Raw genomic sequence first — 23,303 nt, forward strand, 5'->3', positions numbered from 1 at the left:
ACAGCTTTGTGCCTAAAGCTTGATGGGAGGTAGGAAGAGGAATGCCGTGTGTCATGAGGTATTTTTTTTAAACTTCCTTTGGGGTTCCTGGTGTCCTAGACCATGAAAAAAGCTGTATCTTTATCTTTGGCACATAATTTCTGTTTTGGAGAGGTTTTTAGAGGTCCTGAAGATTAGAGAAAATATCTAATCCTCCATCTTGTTGGTCATATGACTCGGAAGTTCATATACTCTCAGTTCCAATCAATTAATTCCACTAACCATTCCCCGCACATGGCATCATATCTACCCTTCTCTGTACCTTTGAAAAGGTGACTGCCCATGTCTGGAATCTCTATATCTCAGAATCCCTAGCTTCCTTCAAGGTTCAGCTCATGACTCACCTCAGCACGGGCCTTAGATGCCTCCCTTCGTAATAACTCTGCTGTGTCCATTTGTTAATTCTCTCTTTCCTGAAAATAATTTGTATGAATAAACTGAGCTAGTATAAGCAAGACCAGTTTGAGTAACACAGAGCCCTGAGCCCCTTGTCACTGGGTGAAGGCAGCCTCCTTTGAGAGGCTGCCTCTGTCTTTAAAACTGCTGACTGAGCCAATCATATTTATTCAGATGCTCTCTTTTCCACATTCCCTCTGTGTCCAGAGGGTAAAGATCACAGTTTACCCATAGCAAAGATACCATAAACTGTCCCTGTGAGAGTGGAAAGATTCTCCTTCCCCCGCTCCCTCTGTTTTATCCCAACTCTACCCCCTCCAAGAAATAGGACTCAAGACATTTTTTCCCTGTTCTGTATTGCTTGTCCTCAGTTCCAGGTACTGGAAATGATCCTCAGAGGAACAGGAGTTCAAGCCATGGAGACCTTGGAGCCAAGACTGCAGGCAGGATGGTAAGAGCCAGCCTGTCTGGCATAGAAGCCTGGAGAAGTCAGGGTGCCTGGGACTTAAGAGTGAAGAGCATTTTAGAATTGGAACTGGGACTATGCTCTATAAGAAGTGAGCTACACTATGAATCTAATCTCTTTCCCCTCCCCAGAAACAGGTAATGCAAAGGGGGAGAGAGATAATAGTAGGTGAATAAGTTCTCACATTTGTGATCAGACCTCCTGAAATAAATATTTCTTTGTAAAATCTAATCTGAATGTTAGTGGCTAATGGAACTAGTGAGAAGGGGCCCACCTCCTGCAATTGAGGGAACATCATCAGTAGGGGGCTGCAGCTGTTGGCAGAGAGCCTAGACACCCCGAATCCCCAAAAGGATACCAGAGAATCCTGGAGGAGTAAAATGGAACATATCTGGCCTTCAGGGAGTGGAGGCCTGAGTGGTCTATGTTTCAATTTACATATATTTTTAATTTACTTGTGTACATGTTTTAAAATATAAATTCCTATATACAATCACTACAGCAATATAAATAAAAATGCTGTAAATTTATGATGACCAAGCTTGGCTCCAAAAATAGATATATAAGAAGGTTCCTTCCACCTGCCCCCTACTGCATTTGGAAGAAGCAAGATACTACATATAGAATACTATACATGTCAGACTTTTTTCTTGTGTTGGTTAGTTTTGCTAAACCATTTTCTCCCTTTTATTCTTTGTCATGAGAGATGGCTTTCTGGGACTGGAGAAAATAGGGAAAAGAACATAATAGGAAATGAAGGTGACATAAAAACAAAAGATAGAAATAATTTTTAAACTGTTTATGTCTCTGTAAGCACCATACTTAGCACAGCCCCTTAAAATGTTTGCTGAATTGTTTTTATTTGAATTAAGTTCCAGCTGTAACTTATAGGCAGGCAGACTATTACTACTAATATCTAGAAAATTACAGAAAAACAAATTTTGACAGTAGAAAATTTACAAAATAGCAGAAATTAAACTCATGTATAATGAATGTTCGTGCTGTTTTAAATGTCTTTACAATAAGAAAAGTAGAGAATTAAGAGAGCTATGAACACTAAAGACCTTTTCAGGGATATCTGACATAAATGTGAATTTCACTTTCAAAGTTAAAAAGGCAGACTCTGTGATTTTGGGCTCACCTCTCTGCCTAAAACCACAAAGTGAAGGAAAAGAACTGTCTAGAAGAACGACAGATGGCAGAGCAAAATTAGATGTACCCACAGCTCATTCTCTAGGCAAATTATAGAGGTAATGAGTTTGGTCCCAAAGGAGAGAAGGGGAGGAGCCTCTGACTGCATGATATAATAACAGTTGCAATTAATTTTTAAAATATATTATTATTGACATTTTTTTTTGTTTTCATAGCAACTGCAGTTCCTAATTTAACCCTCTGTCTACCTCCCAGAACTATCCCTTATAATAAAACAGTTGGTCTTTTTTGTTTTTTAAAGGGGTAGAGGGAAAGTTTAGCAAAACTAATCAATATATTAGGAAAAAAAAACTTTGACATTGTATATAGTGTTCCATACTTAGAGTAACCAACCTATGCAAGGAATAGAGGTAGGTATCTCCTCCCATCTCTTCTCTCGGGCTTGGTTATTATACTTTCATAGCATTTTGTTTTTAATTGTTCTTTGTACTTACATTACTATAGTCACGTATATTTTTTTCCTGGTTTTGCTCACTTCACTTTGTATCCGATCATAAACAACTTCTATAATCTCTATTCATGATAGTCATAATTTTAAACAAAACAGTAATATTCTATTAAGTTCATGTAATGGTTGGTTAGTTACCCCCCAATTTGTGGGCATCTACTTTGCTTCCAATTCTTTGTTACCAGAAAAAAAGGTAACAGCTGACTTTTATTTGCACTTTAGGATTTGCAAAGTGCTTCATATCAATTATCTCATGGATCCTGACAACTACCTTGTAAGGCAAATACTGCAGTTGTAATTATCACTTTTTTTTACAAATGAAAATGAGTCTTAATAAAGTGATTTAGCCAAGGTGATAGAACTTACAAATGGTCAGAAGCAGAATTTGAATTCAACTCTTTCCTAACTCCAAGCCCAGCCTTCTTTCTTCTAAAATTTTATGCTTTTGATAAAAAAAGAAAAAGGCCCTGCAAAATTGGCACTTTCAACCACAGTTCTGGTAATATTTTGCTGCATTTTTTATGCCAGCTAGGGACAGTCCAAATGCCAAGAACAGACAATTTAGGAATACATACACACACATATGTTCTAGTAACTGCAATTTATAGGGAGTCAAGTTATCACTACTAATGTATGGAAAATTACAGAAAAATCCCAGGAATCTGCAGAATAGCAGACATTAAAGATATGTGTGTATATATCTATTCATACATGTATATATGTACACACAGAGATGCACAAAATTATACACAATACAGAGAACCAACAACAATTTAGGTTCGTGAGGGACCTCAAAGCACTATGAAAGAAGAATTTATTTTGAAAAATTTCTAATAGGAAATATTAGCAGTATGAATTTAATTCATCAGAAAGAAGATTGTTAAATACCTTTATTTAAGGAAGGAAATTCTTTGTTGTCATTCTGAAATTTGTAATCTAGAGGATAATCATTCATTTGTGGCCCTGAGAAAAAATGGACTCTTGTGATTTGTGAACTGGACAGCAGACTTGAGTCACGACTAGGAGTTTTTAGCAGGGCACACACAGTCTACAAAAGGGCAGGCTAAGAGAAAAGGATGGGAACCATATGAGCCGAGCAGCAGTGGGGGAGACTGTGTCCCTAGACCTGCCTAGGCCTTAAGAAAAGGGGTTGAAAAGGATTAGTGAACAGAAAAGTGAATGAAAGAACTGAAAGGAAAACTCAGTTGTGACAGAGATATAAGTGAGACAGGCTGACCATCTGTAATGGTAATGGGAATTTGAAGATCTTCCCTGCCCCTTTAATAAACCTAAGGGAATTTGAAGACCTTCTCTGATTTGAAAATAAACTCTGGCCCCCTGATAGGCTGAATGTAATCACATGGAGCCTGTGGTGGGAGGAGTTTGCTAAGGGTGGAGCAGAGCCCACAGGAAGCTGGGAGTCAGAACCTGCTGGACAGTTGGGAGGAGAGTTTGTTTCTGAAGGAGGCAGGTAGGCTTGTGAGTAAATATTGGTCAAATATTGGTTTGTGGGAAGGCTAAAGGATGATATGGCTCTCTGCTACATTGCAGTGCATTAACTTCTATGTTGCTATGATGAACTTGGTTTCCTGGTGTTGGGATTTGGTTTTCTGGTGTCTGAATAAATGTTTTGCCTCTATCTTATATATCAAGAGTCTATTATATTTTGTGATCGAACACCATGCAGGTATATTTATAGTGACCATGGGCACTGTAAATATTGCATTGGTGCTACACCATGAGGCCAATGAAAGCATGTCATAATAGCACACTCACACAAAAGCTTATCTTTTCAAGGACTGAGGGAAATTCCAAAGGGTCTACTCCCTATCCCACTCCCTTCTCCTCCCCCCCCCAAACTTTCCCTTCCCAAGTCTATCTAGAAACAGACACTGTAATATTCTCCCTTCATTTCTTTTACTTAATTAACCTTTTCCTGTATTTTGCTCAAGGGTTAGATGGAAAAACACAAAATTTAAATTAGGGCCAAGAGCTAAACCTCTCTCTTAATGGTATGTATTTTCCTAACTGGGAGCTATGAACTACAATTATTGTTTTAATAACTTTTTACCTGATATAAACTCCATAAAATAGCAGAGACCTGAGAGTTATCATATTAGTCACAGGCTAAAAGCACGATAATCTTTTGTCACCGGTGATGGCTAATTGAAACACAAACACACATCCACCCTAACCCCTCACACCTGGTAGGGAAGAGATAGAGGAGGCCTGAGAAAATTCAGCTCTTCCCCTTTCTAGAAGGGAAGATGGAGAAGAAAAAGTCAGTCACTTTCACCATCTACAGAGAAACCCACCATTATGACACTAGACAAAATATTATGGTGGTAAAACAGGCTTTCATATGAGAAGCAAGAATTTTGCTACTGACATTTTTCATTCAGGTACATGTGGGACTAGCTGGTCTCTGAGGTCCTTACCAACCTTACCAATGCTGTGATTCTGAGAGCTTACGGTAGAAGGAGAAAGCTGTCAATAGGAAAATGCTTAGGAAAAAAATGTGTCTAAAATATAGTGATCTTTCTAAAAAACAGGGTGAGTCAATATGCAGATCCTATTCCTGGCTCTGCTACTGACTAAGTGACCTTCTCTGAGTGACTTGTCATTTAATGGCTCTATACCTCAGTTTACCCTGCTGTGAAACTAAAATGATAATAACACATCTCTGCTTCAGCAGGGTGATGTAAGGATTAATTAATGTTTTTAAAGTACCCTGTGATCTTGAGGTTGTAGACAACCTACCATTATTAAGAAGTCTTAACCCACACCTGCTACACAGTAGGAAAGTTCTGAGCTTACTGAGAGAGACAATATGTTTTGGGGTTTTTTCCATTTTGGAAAAGTTTTAACTTCATCTTTAGTTCCAAAAAAAACTGAAAACATATCCCATTATGGTACTTTTTCCATGTCAGAAATAATAGAAAGTTCACACATGAGGCCTAGAAGACAATTATTACAGACCTTTCCCTCTCCCTGCATCCATCATATCCATCAATAATAATGACTTACATTTATATAGGACTTACTATGTGCCAAGTGCTTTATGATTGTTATCTTATTTGATCCTCAGAACACCCCTGGGAGGGAGGTGCTATCATTACCTCCATTTTTCAGATAAGGAAATTGAGGCAGACAAAGGTTAAGTGACATGCCCAGGGTCACAGAGCTAGTAAGTGTCTGAGGCTGGATTTGAATTTAGGTCTTCATGACTCTAAGCCTGGTGCTCTATCTACCATACCACCTGATGACCTGAAAAATACAAAGCTTTTGAAAGCATCTACTATATACCAGGTACTATGGTAGCACTCGACATACAAAGACAAGAGTGAAAGAAAGAGTTCCTCTCTTCAAGGAGCTTATATGCTATGATAATGTGCATTCCCTCTGCAACAGCTCTTGTATCTTTCCCCTCCTCCATTTTCCAGCTGCCATCACTCTAACAGCCTTCACTACAATCCATGCCAGCTATCATAATTATGATGGACCTCCTCCAGTACACACTCTTCTACCACTTCCATGCTAATCCCTACGCCTGATCTTGACTCCAGGTCACTGCTTGCCCTGCATCGCACAGCTGAAACACCCTGCCTTTCCCCTCTCTGCCTAGTGAATTCCGACCCATCTTTTAAAGCCCATCCCCAATGCAATGCTCTGCAGGAAGCCCTTTCCGATCCCTCTAGTTGATAATGGCTGAGTGTCCTTGTTACATACTGCACTCACCTTTATACCTGTCTGATACACTTACCACATTCTACTACTCAAAGGATGTGTCATCTTCTCAATGTGGATAATCCCTTCACTACTCTGTGACTAAGTGGAAGGTTTTTATGAGATATTGGGGGTGAAAAATCCACTGTCCTCAGGTCCACTTGTCAAAACATAAGTTAATCTATTCCTCAGACAACCAAGAGAATCCATCACTAGGCCCATATTCAAAACCTTTCAGTTTGGTAGGACTCGGGTTCAGCTGGCAAAGTCACCCACACCATGATAAGAAATCGGGGTAGGACTTTAGTGGAACGTACTTTACACAATGTCATATACTACTGTGCATTATGGGTATCCCTATTTGTAAGCTCCACTAACGACAGAAAAAGTGGCTTTGTGGAAAGAATTTCTACTTGTATGTAGGTTTAGACCTCTGAGGAATCTTCCAACTTGGGGTCGATTTCTAAAACTTTAAATTCCTCTGAAGTGACTAGCTGTGAAAAGTCAAAGGTCAAAGGGAAACAGACAAGACAGAAAGGAAGTCATAACAAGACAATTTACAAACCAGTGCTGACTATATCTAGAAACAAGAGCAAAAAGTGTGTTATTTGAGAATGCTTTGGCTATCGTCACACAAGAGTATTCTAATTCATGACACATAAAACTTTTATCTTCTTCACTGTACTGGGAAATGACAGGCACATTTTCTTCACTTATCTTTTTTTTTTTTAAATTCTCTACTTTATAAAGGTATCTTATTAGGTTCAAAAAAAAGTCAACAATCCATGATCTTAATCTTTCATGTTATTAAATTTCCTTTATAAAATGTGAACATAATATATCATTTCATCTTTCTGGTCCTGTGTCACTAGTAAAATGAGGAAGTTGAAGTCAATGATCTCTATGATCCCTTCCTTCTCTAACATTCTACGATTTCCTATATACTAGTTATAGATTTTAAACGTCAAAGATTTTCTGCCTAAGACAATGGTTTCCTAGCCAGTACCGTGGGGCTGCTTACATCTTGAGAGTAGGCACAACAGATGGATGACAAAGAAAAGAAACCTTGTTTCACTTTGGAAAATTATGGTTTTTTGTTACAATTCAGAATTAAGATTAAATGCTGGCATCCCCTTTCTTATTTAAAAAATAAAAAACAATTCAGTTATTCAATTCTGATCATGCAACTACCCTATACCAGTAATATATAAACTGCAGCAACAACCTATTATCTCTAGGAGAAAATGTTGAACTCCTTTGCTTGGCTTTTACAACCTACCGCTAATCTACCCTCACAGCCTTACTGAACACTACACTTCCCTCCATAAACAACAGCCTAAGTAGCCTCTTGCTGGATCTCCCACATGGCACTCCACTTCCTGCCTCAGTTGCCTTCACACTGGCTGTCCCCCATTACTTTTGTCTAAAAATTCCTAGTTTCCTTTGAGACTGAACGCAAAAGCCCTTTCTACATGATGCACTTACTGGTCCCCCCAGGTACTGGTGCCTTCCCCCTAAAATCATTCGGATATTTATTTTATACATGTCCACATATATTGTCTTCCTCAGTTATACTGTAACTTTCTTCAAGGCAGGGGAAGCTTACATGTTGGCTTATATCCTCACTATCTACCACTATGCCTGGCACATAGCAGATGCATGATATTAATGGTATGTTCCTTAATCATTTTCATTACAAAGGTGGGACATCTCTAGCCTGAAGGTTTTTTTATAACCTCCTTGAGTTGTATTTGTATCTCCCCTAAACAAATGCAAACTGAGATTCAATTAAACAGTGGTCAAAATTCTATAGTCTTATTTCCTGAGAGGAATTCTTTGGAGAATTCTTGTCCTAATGAAGATAGGTTCCCCACCTCCACCGCAATACAATCTAAACCTGGTATATACTAAAAGCATTTGATTAATGCTTATTGATTGATTGATTGAAACAGGACTGGGAAAAAAAAGGCTGAGCAGGCAACAACCTAGGAAAAAACAAGGTGGGGAGCAACACACATCTAATAACAGATTTAATATTAAGTTTTATAAATGTACATATTTTTAAAGCCAGGAAATGCTGCACACCTTGAAAGCATTTATTTTATAAGAAACCAATTGCTAGGGTCATGGTAAAACCCAAACTGTCTAGTGGACAAGCTCATAGAAAGTGCAACTTTGGGGGTGGCTAGGTGGCACAGTGAATAGAGCACCAGCCCTGGAGTCAGGAGGACCTGAGTTCAAATTTGACCTCGGATACTTAACACTTACTAGCTGTGTGACCTTGGGTAAGTCACTTAACCCCAACTGCCCTCCAAAAAGCCAAAAAAAAAAGATTAAAAACAAAACAAAGTACAAGAGTGGCTAATTCCTTTAACATGTTAGCTGATATATGCATCTTTACAAGGAAGAAACAGAAGACAAAAAAGCTTCAAGACTCAAAGGGATAAAACTATTAAACATGGAGTATATCCAAGTAAGTGTGCCTTATAGTCTATATTTCAAGAGAGCCCTGCCTGCCATGTCCTCAAATAACACCACAAGACCATCCCAATTAATTTAATCTCCATTCTGAATAACAACTAAATATAAAATTTATCAAAGTGATACATTGCTTTTTTCCCTTCTATATTCCTTGATTTGGTATTCCAGAACCTATAAACAACCCCCAGTGCAGGCTGAATAACCCATTATCTGAGGGGGAAAAAAGCTTTGGCAGCTTGATTGTAGGGCACAATGCTGTAATGGCAAGGACGCTAGCTTGTGAATCAGGATTGAGCTCTGGATCCTGGCTCTGCCACCAACAAGTGGTCTGACAATGAGCAAGTTATTTAAATGTTCTAAGCTTCAGTTTCTTCATATGAAAATGGGAATGACTCTCACTATGGTCCCTTTATAGACTCATTAGGATGAACAGAATTTATGTGAGATCATAGACTTATGGTTGGAAGAGATACCACCTAGCCTAAATCCCTCATCTTATAGATAAGGAAACGGAGGCCCAGAAGTCAGGGGACTTACCCAAGATCACACTGAAAATAAGAGGATTTGAATGCAGCCTTTTCCACTGTACCATGCGGCTTCATAGGCAGCTAGGTGGTGCAGTAGATAGAGTACCAGGCCAGAAGTCAGGAAAATCAAAGTTCAAATCTGGCCTCAGACCCTTCCTAGCTGTGTGACCCTAGGCAAGACACTTAACCCTGTCTGCCTCAGTTTCCTCATCTGTAAAGTCACCTGGAGAAGGAAATGGCCAACTGCTCCATTATTTTTGCCAAGAAAACCCCAAATGGGGCCATGAAGCATCAGACACAACTGAAACTACTGAACAACAGAAACATGCTACTTACTTACTTTGAAATAAGTCAAGGGCTATGTAAAATGTAAAGAATTATCAGTATCAGATGGTAAAATACATAACAATAACTTTCCTATGCAAATATTAGGATTTGGGAAAAAAAAGTATTAGAACTTTCTCCCCTACCTCTAAGAAGTCATGAGACCTCCTGCCGCTGTGTTTAAAATGACTTATCTCCTGAAAAGTATTTTGGTGCAGTTATAAGGACATAAAGAAAAGAACTGGTTTTTTTTTAAACTACATTTTCTAATTAGATTTGGAAAAAAAATGATTAACAAACCAAACATCTTGGAGCACTGATAGGTTTTTTGCATCTGTGTAGAGAATGTGGAATGTCAGCCAGGCAAATAGGGTAAGAGCAAATCTGTACTTGGTCCATTTTCCTACCTAACTGTTCTTAGTCATCTCACACTCCTCCATGGGAGACAAAATGTCCTCTCTCTCTTTCATAAACAGGAAATAAGTAGGCATGCCACATCAGAACCAGCTCCAGAATTTTTTACCTTCATGAAAACCTGTAGAAGGTTGGCAAGCAATTCCAAGAACACATAATCCCAAAGAACAAATTTGCACTTAAGTGGGTTCTCATAGCTTGGAGACTTTTTATTTCTCACTCAGTATTACAAAAAGAAAGTGGCAAATATGGAAAAGACGGTTTGTGGAAGGAGATACATGCATACTTCTGAGCTTCTTAATAACCTTCTCATCAGGTATAACTGAGTTGTGTAGAATTGGATTCTACAGACTGAGCTAGGGCAGGAACTAGATAGTTGTATTTTGTTTTGTTTTTTCCTCTTGTGTTGCCCCCTACTTTCATATTTCAAAAGATAGCAGGGATGCCATGTATACGTGGTGAATAAAGCTACTGTCAATTCGGTGTTTATGTAATGACCACCATAGAGAATTTTTCAGAAAAGGACATATTTTAGAAAAGGACTTTCAAATATAAATTACAAAGGCAATATTAACAGAAACCCCACAGAGACAGGTTTGGCACGTCTAAGTCATTCAATGGTGGTTCTGTTGGCTCCACATAATATTGGCCTCTTTGGGGAATGTCATTGCTAAAATTCATTCTAGGTTTCAAAAAAAATTCTCACACCCATTTCCTATTAAGTCAAATACAGCATATGAACATTTCTTCAGTTTTCACAGTGGATAAATAAAACCAGATTTCAGAAACTTAACAGCAAGAATCAACTGGCCATACTTATCTAGAAACAAAACTTGCAGAAATTGTTTGTAGAAAGCCATTTACAGAGCTCTGTAACACAACTCTCTAATATAAAATTGTTACAATATAACTAAAGAGACATTTACTAAAGGCCTGCGATGTTCAAGATATTGTGCTTAATCCTGGGGATACAAACATGAAAAAGTTGTACTGGTGGTAAGAAGCCTACATGAAACTTTATGAAGTAGTGAGTGTGGAAGTCAGTACATGATTAAAGAAGTATGACAGAAGGCAGGGTACATTGGGGGGGGGGGGGCAAAGGTAGATACCTAGACAGAGAGTCTTAATGAAATAAGAGTTCTAGAGGGGAAAGAATCCCAAAGACCATCTAATCCAACTTTTCATAAGGAAACAGAGACAAAAAGAGGTTAAGTAGCTGACCCAAGGTGTCCCAGGTAGTAAGTCAATGGTAGACTGACCTTTTTCACTGAAAGCAACAATTGACTTTTGGGGCAATCTTTCTGAGTTCAAATTTGGCCTCACACACTTGGTAGCTGTGTGACCCTGGGCAAGTCACTTAAATCTATTTGCCTCAGTTCCCTCATCTATAAAATGAGCTGGAGAAGGAAATAGAAAACCATTCCAGTATTTCTGCCAAGAAAACCCCAAAGGGGGTCATGAAGAGTCAGACACAACTAAACAACAACACACAATTGATATATTTTATAAGAAGGTATAATCTCTAGTGGTATAGAAAACTTGTTAAAAAGAGAGGAAAGATCTGCTCTCAAAAGCTCAAAACAATGCTCCCCCTCTCCTAGGCAAGGCATGGGTTAAGGAAGATATAAAATGGATGAATTCTGTTAAGTTTCTCTCTCTCTCTCTCTCTCTCTCTCTCTCTCTCTCTCTCTCTCTCTCTCTCTCTCTCTCTCTCTCTCTCACACACACACACACACACACACACACACACACACACTCACACTCACACTCACACTCACACTCTTGAGAATTCCAAATGCAGGCTGAATTGTTAGTCCTTTCCCCAAATATAAAGTAAGTGTGCCTGGCTCATTTGTAGCACCTGAAACTTGTAGTGATGCTTCTCAGTCTGAAAAGATACATTTCAGGTAAATTAGAGTTGATGCGAGTTTTATGTAATAATGAAGGGTACCGCATGAAGGTGGTGGTGGTGGTCAGCCTAAAAAGGTCAATCAGGTGAAAAAAAATGATGAGCTATTATTATAAAAGAGCACAAAGTATTAATGTAAAGTAGGGGAAAAGTTTCCACAACTATGCACCAAAACTGGCCTCATCACATTATAGATATACCCCCTATATTCCATATTTATAAGAGTCCCACATTAGGCCATCAGTCAATAAACACTTATTAAGTGCTCACTATGTGTCAATACTGTGATAAGCACTGGGGATACAAAAAAGAGGAAAAGGACAGCCTCTGCCCTTAAGGAGTCCACAATTCAATGAGAGGGGATACTTGCAAGCAAATATATACAAATAAGCCACATGTAGGATAAATTGAAAATAATTAACAAAGGGAAGGCACTTGGAATTAAGAGAGGTTGACATAATTCCTTTAAAAGATGGGGTTTTAATTGGAACTTAAAGGAAGTCCAGGGAGTGAATTTAGCAGAGATGAGAAGGGGGGGCATGCAAGGAAGGGGGGACAGCCAGAGAAAATGCCAGAATCCAGAGATGGAGTGTTTGTTCATGGAATATCCAGGAGGCCTGTGCCACTGGATCAAAGAACAATGGCAGGGAGGTATAATGGCAAGCAATGAAGTACTTAGCCCCTTGTTTCAGCTATTTAATTATTTAGCACCTTGTTTCAGTTCAAGTTTCTTTTAAACCTTCCCCATGATTATATCAAGTCTTTGTTAAGAAACAGAACTTGTGAACCCCTCTTGCTGATGTAACAGGAAGGGGCGGAACACGGAGGAGCTAATGACCATATATAAGGACAAGCCCAAGCTGGGAGAGAGCAGAACTGAGAAGGGAACTCTTGTGGTGGCAGAGCTGAGAAGGATAAAACTTGTGGTATCCCTGAATTTCTGTTTGTGATACTTTGTACAGAAGCCCTGGGACCTCACTGGAAGCCCTGAAAGAGGATTTTCTGGCTGTATGTTTACAGAAGTTCTGCAGAAGGGTTTTGGAAGTCATGGGACTATACTGACAATTTGTGTTGTGGTCTCAGACCTTGTATGTGGGTCTGTGTTGATTCCACAGGCAGATAGTGAATTGATGATGGTACTGACAATATGCATGAATGCTGTTGTGGCTCTGTTAAGCTTTGTCTTCCCAGAAACAGCCACTGTGAAGAACTTGAGGTAGACTGAACACTGTAAGCTTCAATATGGAACTGGATGAGGAGCTGGATAAGCAGCTGAGAGCTGCCTACCTTTGAATGCAGGTGACAGTTGGGTAGATTCAGGCAGGAGCTGGGACCATGGAAGAGGAACCATGGAATCTGAGGGCTAGCCTCAAGTCAAGATGAAAAGATCTCTCCTTGGGTACTGTAATGGAAATGCAAATTTAAAGGTCTTCCCTGCCCCTAGGCTAAAGTGCACCTGGAGCCTGGGGTGGGAGGCTTGTTTTTCAGTAGATACTTTTTGATTGGCCAGTGGGTCCAGAAGGTTGTTACATTCTCTGAGCCAGGAGAAGGCTATATAAGCCCTGATGTGAGGCTTTGTTTTGGGGCTCACTTTGAGAAGTGTTCTGTGATTTGATCAGATGAGACTCTGGGAAGCCATTGTTGAGAGCCCCCCAGCTTTGAAAAACCCAGATGTTGTTTTGGGGCTCACTTTGAGAAGTGTTCTGTGATTTGTTCAGATGAGACTCTGGGAAGCTGTTGTTGAGAGCCCCTGGCTTTGAAAAACCCAGATGTTGATTTGGTATGGATGTAATGGTTGGCCAGTTTGGAAATCTGTCTACTTGATCTGTTTCTGTCTTGATAATTCTGTCTGTATATTCTGAAGTTCGGGGTGCTGACCTTTTTCCCCTGAACTAGGTAAAAGATACATATTTGACTGATTAAAGTAATCTTGTTAACCTATTTTGAGTTGCTTTCCTTTAACAAAGCAGATCTAAGAACCTGTGTTGGCAGCCACCCTAGGGACGCTGGGGTGCTTGCTGCTACAGGTACTTAATGCTGACTGAGAAGATCATGTGGCCTAGGGGTGGGAGAACTTTGTACTCTTGTACCTTGTACCTCTTAAGGATGATTGAGTTAAGGATGATTGGAAACTAATCACCAATCAAGAAGAAAGAAGACTTTTTTTTGCTTTTTGGAGAGCAATTGGGGGTTAAGCAACTTGCCCAAGGTCACACGGTTATTTTTTATGTTAAGTGTCTGAGGCTGGATTTGAACTCAGGTCTTCCTGATTCCAGGGCTGGTGCTCTATTCACTGCACCACCCAGCCGCCCAAAAGAAGACTTTTTGACTGAGAGATTAAGACAATGTGACCTAGGGGTGGAGAACTTTGACCTTTGTGTCCCTTAATGAGGCTTACTCTTTAAGGATGATTAACTTAAGGACTTGCTGAATGATTGTACTTTGTGTCCCTTAAGGAGTCTTGCTCCTTAAGGATAACTGAGTTAAGGACTTCTGAATGATATTTTTTGCTTAAAACTATGTGTGCCACTTTGGTGAAAACTATGTGGCAATTTTAGTGATAAGTTGCTATGTTATAACATTGTGAATGCTGTACTTTGGTTTCTGTGAATGTTTTGCTTTAATTTACTGCTGAATAAATAGAGAGTTCACTATACTATGTGATCAGAATCTTAGAGCTATCCACAGCAGCAGTCCTTTGAAAAGCTGCTCATGCTTGGCTTTACAATAGGTAAGTCTAAGAAGACTGGGGAGGGAGGAGGGGGCTAAGTTATAAAGGATTTTGAGAAAATGGCAGTGTCTGAGGAGAGAAGGGGGAATATTCTAGAGATGTTACAAAGCTTAAACTGTCAGGCATTGGCAACACATTAGGTATGGGGGATGAGGGATAGTGAGAAATCCAGGATGTACTGGTTTGTGAAACTGAGGAACTCAGAAGATGGTCTTGCCCTCTATAGTAACAAGGAAGTTTGGAAGGAGGAGGGTTTGGGCGAAAGATAATGAGTTCCATTTTGAGCATGTGGTGCTTAAGATGTCTACTGGTTATCCAGTTCAAGATATCTGAAAGGCAGTTGGAGATGAGAGATAGGAGATCAGCAGAGAGGTTGGGACAGAATAGGTAGATTTGAGAATCATCAGCATAGAGATGGTAATTATGGGACTTGATGACATCATCAAGTGAAGTCGTTCAAAGGGAGAACAGAAGGCAGAACAGGACAAAGGCCTGTGTAAAACACCCACAATTCGAGAATGTGATGTGAATGAGCATCCCCCAACGAGACTAAGATGTGGTTAGATAGGAAGGAGAAGAAACAGAGAGAATAGTGCCCTGAATACCGAGGAGAAGAAGGAGATCAACAGTTTCTGCAGAGAGGTTAAGGATATTGAGAAAAGGCCACTGAAATCTTTGGTTACTTTGGAGAGAACAGTTTTGGTGGAATGATGAGGTAAGAAGTCACATTATAGGGGGTTAAGGAAAGACTGAGAAGAGAGAGAGTGGAGGCACCTATTGCATATGGCCATTTCTGGGAGTTTAGCCACAAAGGGCAGAAAACATACAGGATGATAGTTAGTGAGCAATGGAAGGATGAAGTAAGGGTTTTTTCAGGATGAGAGAGGGAAACTTGGTATGTTTGTAGGCAGTAGGGAATGAGGCAGCAGACAGGGAGAGATTGAAAATAAGTGAGGGAGTGGGAGTGACAGAGAGGACAATCTGTTGGAGGAGATGGGATGGAATGGGCTCATCATTTTAGCAGGCACAGAGGTTAACCTTGGTAAGGGAGTAGTAATGTCACTGCCTCATATGAAACAGGAGTGAAGGAGGAGACAGTGGCAAAAAGCATCTGAGTGATATGAGATAAGGACTGAAGAGGGGGTTTATGGTGAATGGCCACCATTTTTTTCTGCAAAACACGAGGCAAGGTTCTCAGCAACATGGAGCAGAAAGGTTAATACAAGAGTTGGCCTTCAGCTAGAGAGATATCCAGATTTTCCCAAAAGACCTCAGGTTACCTAAAAGCCCCAAGAGGAGCTCAATAAATAAATATTTCATGATTGATTGGCCTTGGCCATCAGGTAAAATGTGCTCCAAATGACTAACACACTACTATCTTGGGTTCTATTTAGAAATAGGTCTTTCATGTGTTACTGTATGGACTACCTTGTACAAAGTCAGCCGCTTCATTTTTATTAGCAGACAAAGGTCTGACTTCTACAGGAACCAAAGCAGTCACTTTTTTTTCTTCCCTTTGTACATCAGGCTGCCTTCTGGCAAGGCTGAGGCAAAATAAAATTGTGGAGAGAAGGAGTCATACTTGCTAAGTAAATTTTGAGTGGTATGTGCAAAAGTGCTCTTCAATTCTATTTAAACAATTTTTTTTCTGCAGACCTTATTTTACTTGTCAAGATAGGAAACTAATGTTATCTAATTCACTACAAAAGTAAAAACAAGTACCCTAAAAATATTGAGGTTGTTAATGTATCTTAATACATACTTGTCACCCAATGAAAGTTACTGAATTTTGATGTAAACAAGAAAATCTTCTTCGCCTTCTCATGATCCTTCCATTCTTCCCTTTCCCTTGAAAAATATTACTGAAATTTCTCCTTATAAACATTTACCTTGGTTCACATTCTCAGAAAAGTCAGAATTTCCACATTTATACAATATCTGAGCAAATGGTTTCCCCCATCCCCCTCCAAAAAAAAATAGTATATAACGAAAGAACAGATGATTGAGGAGTTAGAGCAACTGTGGTGACAGAAAGGGGCTAGTTAAACACCAAAGGTCACCACAGGGTGGTTGCTAGAGTTTGTTTGAAGAAGACGATTCATTCTTCCAGCAAGCTTTCAATATTTTCTTTCCCTTTTTTTTATAAATGGGAGTGGAGAATGGAGAAAATAAATCACTTTACCACTGGTTGTTGGAAAGGAGGTAAAGGCATTGGAAAGGAAATGAGCAATACAGTTCTTAACACTTATTACATGAACTAGCTGGAAAAAGGTATTCATTTTGATTTAAAGAGATACCTAACTTATAGATACCTACAGGATAAGGGATCAGATCTGAGAATTTCATTGATAGGGGGAACTCCTAAACAAGAAAAATCTTTCTACCAATGAAGTTTAGCATCTTCTCTATAATTTATAACCTTAGATGAGAGGTCCTTAAATTTTTTTTTGTATCATGGACCCCTTTGGCAGTCTGATGAAATCTCTGGATGCCTCAGAATAATGGCTTTAAAATTTATAACAGGGCAGCCAGGTAGCACAGTGAGTAAAAGCACCGGCCCCAGTGTCAGGATGACCTGGGAATCAAATCTGGGCTCAGACACTTAGCACCCACCCAGAAACACCTGGTCGTGTAACCTTGAGCAAGTTACTTAACCCTGATTGCTTTTAAAAAAAAATTTATAACATAAAATATATAGGATTACCAAGGAAACCAGTTACATTGAAATGAACTTATAAGAAGCATTTTAAAAGCCAACAAATGAACAGAGCCAAGGCTGGAAGTTCTACCTTAGAGAGTTATAGAGCACTGAAAGGTTGAGTGACTTATTGCATAACCAGTATGTGTCAGAGGTGAGACTTGAACCCAGAGTGTCCTGGCTATGAGGCCAACTCTCCACTCACTATACACTACTGCATTTCAGATAGACATATACAGTCTCAATGTAAACCTCACTAGATTTAATGAACTTGATACTTACCAAGAGCTATTTACTGTCTATTGGCTGTGAGCAATTTATTTACATAAGCTTTATGGTTTACATAGAGCTTTCACAGCAACTATGTAAGGTCATAAATATAAGTACAATAATTCCCATTTTACAGATGAAGAATCTGAAACTCAAAGACATTATCCTGCCTGGGGTCACACAGCCAGGAAGTGTCAAAGCTGGAAGAATATTGCATCCTTATTATCAGAAGCTTAGAAGACAAATGCATAAACTACAGATGAAAATATGTGATAAGAAGAGAAGTCTAAACACAGTGTTGTAAAAGCTCAAAGGAGTTGAAAAAAGACAATTGAGTGGGTGGGTGGGGATACTGAAAAATCCAAATTTTCAGTTTTATGGACTTGATTGAAATGGTCTGTGGATCAAAGTGATTTAGAAGTGTTACAGCAGCATACAGTTACTGGGTTTATCTTTAGAAATTCCAAGTTGTCTTTGCCAATTCAAGCTAATTAAGGCATTCAATGATGAAATACTTGAAACTCTCTCAGAATGAGGCCAAATTTTTTACAAAAGGTAAACCATGAAAACTTGGCTGTTTTTTAAATCTGAAAGGAAAGTTTACTGAGCTTTTTTTCCTCAACAACAAGAGTATCATAGACTCTGGAGTGGTTTCTCATTATGAAAGAATATATAGAGATTTAAAACAGGTTGAAAATGTATCCCTCAAGAATAATCAATCCAGTGAATGGACACATACGTTTATTATAGTGAGCACACCAGGTAATTCTGGCCCATGATATCAACCTGGCAAGCTGAATGATGGTCTTAATATAACTAAGTAATTAATTAGCTTCATCATAATTTTTGCTTTATGACACTCACTTTTATATGCCAATAGTCAATTTAATGGCATTTTAAATTGGAATAAGACCCCAAGAGAGAAAGAGAAAGTACCATGCTTCTTATTGAATCACAAATCTTATAATCTGATTTTTTTTATTTCAGAAATGACCTAATAAACTTGCTTTAGAATTAAATCAGTCTTAACAACTTTTGTGATTATTTCTTCATTTTTAGAAATCATGCCGAGATTCTTATCAGAAAACATTACCACTGTAATTAAGAATTAAAAATTACTTTGTGTGCATATGTGATAAAAACCTCTGGCAGGCCTCCTAGAGTACTTGACCAGCCTCCTTCAGAGGCCTAAAGGAGAAATAGCAGCTCTTTCAGGGCAATCTGGGTCCTTATTTTTGGGGGGATCAAAACTGCAATGCTAAGTATGTACAATGATCCTACTGAAACTTCATGCTATTGTGCTCAAGATTAATTTTATCTTGAGAATATTTAGCTTACATAAACTGTTGCACATAATTTTTCATAAAGCTACATATCTTGTGACAATTACCTACTAGTTTACAGAACATCAGAACTTGAGATTTAGGTAGATAGTTGTCATGTCAAGAGGGCAGTATTTGAGTCATAATAAATATGAAGAGGGAGGTTGTTGTAGTGGAGGAAGAACCAACCTTGAAACCAGGAAGAGCCTAGGGAAGTCACTTAACCTCTTTGTTCTCTAAGCAACTCTTTTAAAACTATAAGGAAGGGTGACTAGGTGACTCATTGATTACAGCACAGCCCACAAGTCGGGAGGACCTGAGTTCAAATTTGACCTCAGACACTTAACACTTACTAGCCCTGTGACCTTGGGCAAGTCACTTAACCCCAATTGCCCTGCCTCCCCCCCTCTTAAAAAAAAAAGCAAAAAAAAAAAATCTACAAGTAGAAGGTTATCAAACTGCATTGGTAGAGGGAGTTTCCTTACCTGGAAGTCTCTATACCAATGAAATCACACATTCAGTTCCTATCTCTATTTTTAAGTACTCAAAATATTATTGAATGTGGCTTTTGCTTTCCTGTAATTGAACAAGAAGGCAAACTTACAGTAAGACACTTGGCTAAGCCTATAAAACCTTTCAATTCTGGCTGCCTTCAATCTCTGAGCAATTCTAGTGCTAAATATTATGAGTGGCTTTTAAAGATGTTACATATTAAAGAATGCAATTTTTGTGCAAAATAATAATTTTCTATTTCCACAAAATTACCATAATTTTTGAAAGGCATGGGATTCTGCTGAAATTTACTTAGTTAACATCTGTTTTTCTACTGATGCATGCAAAGAATGTGCTTTGAACAAATTAAACAATCCAAGTTTTCTAGCAAAATTAGAGGCTAAAAGGATGTTAATGAACATTGAAGAAGGAAATAAAGTCTCACCATTTGCTGTGTTCTTTTTAAGGTTATCCAGGAACTCTTCCAGAAGCTGTGATTGGTTAGGAGGCGGGAGGAGATTTTTCTGGCTCCTGGAAAGGTCACTGTCTGACCAAGAGGTGCCTAGGGTTCGCTTTGTATCCAAAGGACTGGCTCTCAGGGTGAGCTGCACACTTCTCTCAGAAAACAATGTCTCCATCTGCCTAAGGTCAAGGTCAGAAACAACTTCCCCATTTATACTCAAGATCTCATTGCCTGTTCTCAACCCTGAAAAGAAAAGTTGAAATGTGGTAAAAAAAAAAAATGCAGGTTTCCCAGAGAAATACCATCTGACTAAAGAAAAAGGCTGTAAAACCACACTACACATGTGGATACTGCTTTGTTTCTGTCATGCAAGAAAAATCAAAATATATAGGACTTTTGTCATTGACAATATAACTGCTTTCTGCCCTTCAAAGGCAAGAACCATAATAATCCTTTGAAAATGTGACTGTTTTTGAAACTACTTAATCAATTTCTCCTGTGTTCATTTGATAGTGAAGTCTTGGGGAGTCAACTATTCCTTCACTCCCACTCCTATCTATGGATAAAACACTAGCCTCAATCAAACTACTGTTGACTTTCATCAAAGTCCCAGAAGTAGTTTTCTGGAAAAATTGCAAGAAGAAAATTCCATGAGCAAGCTTGTTCTTCAAAGACTCCAATTAAATGAGAACAATGACACTCTATATGTCATACAAACCTTCCCCATATGCCAGGCCATCAGGGAGAACATCACTTATAAATATCCGGCTGAGATGCTGATGTTCATCAACTTGAGCTGTGACTGCAAACCCTAGGATAAAAATGATAATAGAAAAACGTACAAGGTCACCCTGTTGTTGAGCTTTTCTAATAAAAATACACAGAATTTACTTCTATATCTTCTCCATTAGTTAGAGACGGTAAGCAGGACTCAGTTATAACCATGATGCAAACACACATACACATACACACATGGGAAACCAAGTTATCTTACAGTCTGATGTTTCATAAGTATAAGTATACTTTCATCCAAAACCTGATCAAACACGAAGGTAAACTTACACAGCTCAAAAGTAATCTCTGACATACACACTCCTTTGGGTATTTTACCCTACAGGAAAGTAGGGGGAATGGGCATAAGAAGAGGGATGACAGAAGGGAGGGCAAATTGGGGGAGAGGGTAGGTGAGAAGCAAACACTTCTGAAAAGGGATAGGGTCAAAGAATAAAATAGAATAAATGGGGGATGGGATAGGATGGAGAGAAATATTTAGTCAGTCTTTCACAATATAGCTACTATGGAAACGTTTTGCCTAACTACACATGTACCACCTATATTGAATTGCTTGTCTTCCCAGTGGGGGTGGTTGAGGAGGGAAGAAGGGAAAGAATCTGGAAATCAAAATTTTAAAAACAAATGTTAAAAATTGTTTTTTATATGCAACCAGGAAATAAGATATACAGGCAACGGGGTATAGAAATTCACCTTGACCTACAAGAAAGTAAAAGGGGAGATGGGGGAGGACATAAGAGAGAACAGATAGGTGGGAAAGGGTATTCAGCAGGCTTGCTATCTTGGGGTAGGGAGTAGGGGAGAGATGGGAAGAAAATTTGTAACTCAAAATCTTGTGGAAAAGAATGCTGAAAACTAAAAAAAAATAAATAAATAATTTAAAAAATGTAATCTCTGTAAAATTAAGAAACAGCCAAAATATATAAAAGAAATTTGAAAACCAGACTTTCAACTAATATCTCTAACAGCTTTATTCAGTGCAAGGAGGAGGGGAAACAACTTGCAAAGCCAGGGGAGAAATCTGATAAAAAATAAAAAGCTATTCTTTATATTTATATTCTTTATATATATATTTTTTAATCTGTTTATCAATTAACATGTACACTCTTATGGTATATTCTAGGTGTTGTAAAAAATACAAAGAAAAAGAAGACATGATGACCCCTAACCTCAAAAAGCTTTTAATCAAATGTAATGATCAAATAGAACACTCATTTAATGATTAGAGAATAATGCAAGAGATTATATAACCCAGTGCTAAATTGTAGGGGAGAGAATTGAAGTGTTTCAGATTCAGAAGAAGAAGAAATAAAAGATGGTGGATTAGAGGTAACCACCCAGCTGAACTCTCTCAACAGTTCCCTCCAAACAACTTTAAAACAATGCCTCAATCCAAATTTGGGAGTGACAGCGTTAACAAAACATTGGGGTAAGACATTTTCTCAACCTAAGAAAACTTAAGAAGTTATGTTATGTTATGTGTGACTTCACATGTATAATAGGTATCATATTGCTTGCCTTGTGACATTAGAATAGAAGCCTGTCTGGAGGCCACACATGCAGCAAAGGCAGCAGAAGCCACAGCAGTAAAGTAGCTTTGGATGCTCCCAGTCCAGAGATAGTAAGAAGGTCAGACAATGGAACAGAAAAAAATTACGGGGGACCCTTTTCTGGCAATGGGCACAGCTGGCCCTGACTGGCAACTCAATATTCCCCATCCACAGTTCTGGGTCAAAGTTCCAGGGCAAAAGGAGCACTGGTGATCAGTCATAAGGCAGCAGGGGCCCTGGGTACAATTCCAAAGTAAAGAGGAATGTGAGCACTTGTGGATATTGGGGACCAGGGTCCCCTTCCTGGGTCCAGAGTGCAGACCAGAAGAGCAGTGACCACACCTCTCCATGAATCACACCACCTTGGAAGCTCTTAAAAACAGCAGCACAAGAAAGCCTGAAGCTTGGAGGAAATGCCTTCCCACCCTCAGGAGCCCAACTTTAACATAAAATTCAAAATCAAGAAATGGGTTGGAGAAATTAGCAAACTTCCTGAAAGAGATCCAAAATGAAAAAAGAAAAGGAAGAAATCAAGGGCTTTGTAAACTTTAAGAGCATCACATGAGCCGGACTGTGCTGGATTCTTTAGGAAAATCCTTATTTCTCCATCCTAGTCACAGTACTAAGGCACCAGAGGGTGGGACATGGGAAGATTAAACGAGCTACTCACACACACACACACACACACACACACACACACACACACACACACACACACACACACACACACACACACACACACACACTCTCTCTCTCTCTCTCTCTCTCTCTAATGATGGAATACTACTGCATACACTTTCACACCCCTGGATCATAACCACTAATAAAATTAGAAGATATTGAAAAGTAAAACAATATCACATAGTTTTTAATAAATACTTTTGGTTTTAAAGTATACAATGAAAATGTTGGGATGTTTGAAAACATTCACATTGATATTTGCAGTATTTATGAGAGTGAATAAAGAAAAACAATTTTTTTTAAATGTGGAGCAAGAAAGAACAGGACAGATAATAAGACTCTCTAGGAAGAGCTTTCATCAT

At 38.8% G+C, this 23,303-nt stretch overlaps 1 protein-coding gene and 1 long non-coding RNA gene across 12 annotated transcripts in view; one reads left to right on the forward strand and one right to left on the reverse strand.

Moving 5' to 3' along the window:
- TIAM2 (TIAM Rac1 associated GEF 2) overlaps window positions 1-23,303 on the reverse strand; it is a 310,489-nt gene that overhangs the window by 80,536 nt on the left and 206,650 nt on the right. For all 11 annotated transcript variants that reach the window (XM_069069619.1, XM_069069618.1, XM_069069617.1 and 8 more), the window contains 2 exons: window positions 20,637-20,729; window positions 19,901-20,161 (listed from right to left, as the gene is read on the reverse strand). In XM_069069619.1, the coding sequence (XP_068925720.1) occupies window positions 19,901-20,161; window positions 20,637-20,729 (354 nt within the window). The remainder of the gene's footprint in view (window positions 1-19,900; window positions 20,162-20,636; window positions 20,730-23,303) is intronic.
- LOC138147267 (uncharacterized) lies at window positions 1,271-23,299 on the forward strand. The gene is made up of 3 exons (XR_011164759.1): window positions 1,271-4,032; window positions 19,923-20,055; window positions 21,834-23,299. It is a non-coding gene; the product is annotated as an uncharacterized lncRNA (long non-coding RNA).

The sequence above is a fragment of the Petaurus breviceps genome, unplaced genomic scaffold (genome assembly GCF_028583685.1).
Source record: "Petaurus breviceps papuanus isolate PSGF00001 unplaced genomic scaffold, PetGlider_PUasm1.0 90784, whole genome shotgun sequence".
NCBI classification, from domain to species: domain Eukaryota; kingdom Metazoa; phylum Chordata; class Mammalia; order Diprotodontia; family Petauridae; genus Petaurus; species Petaurus breviceps.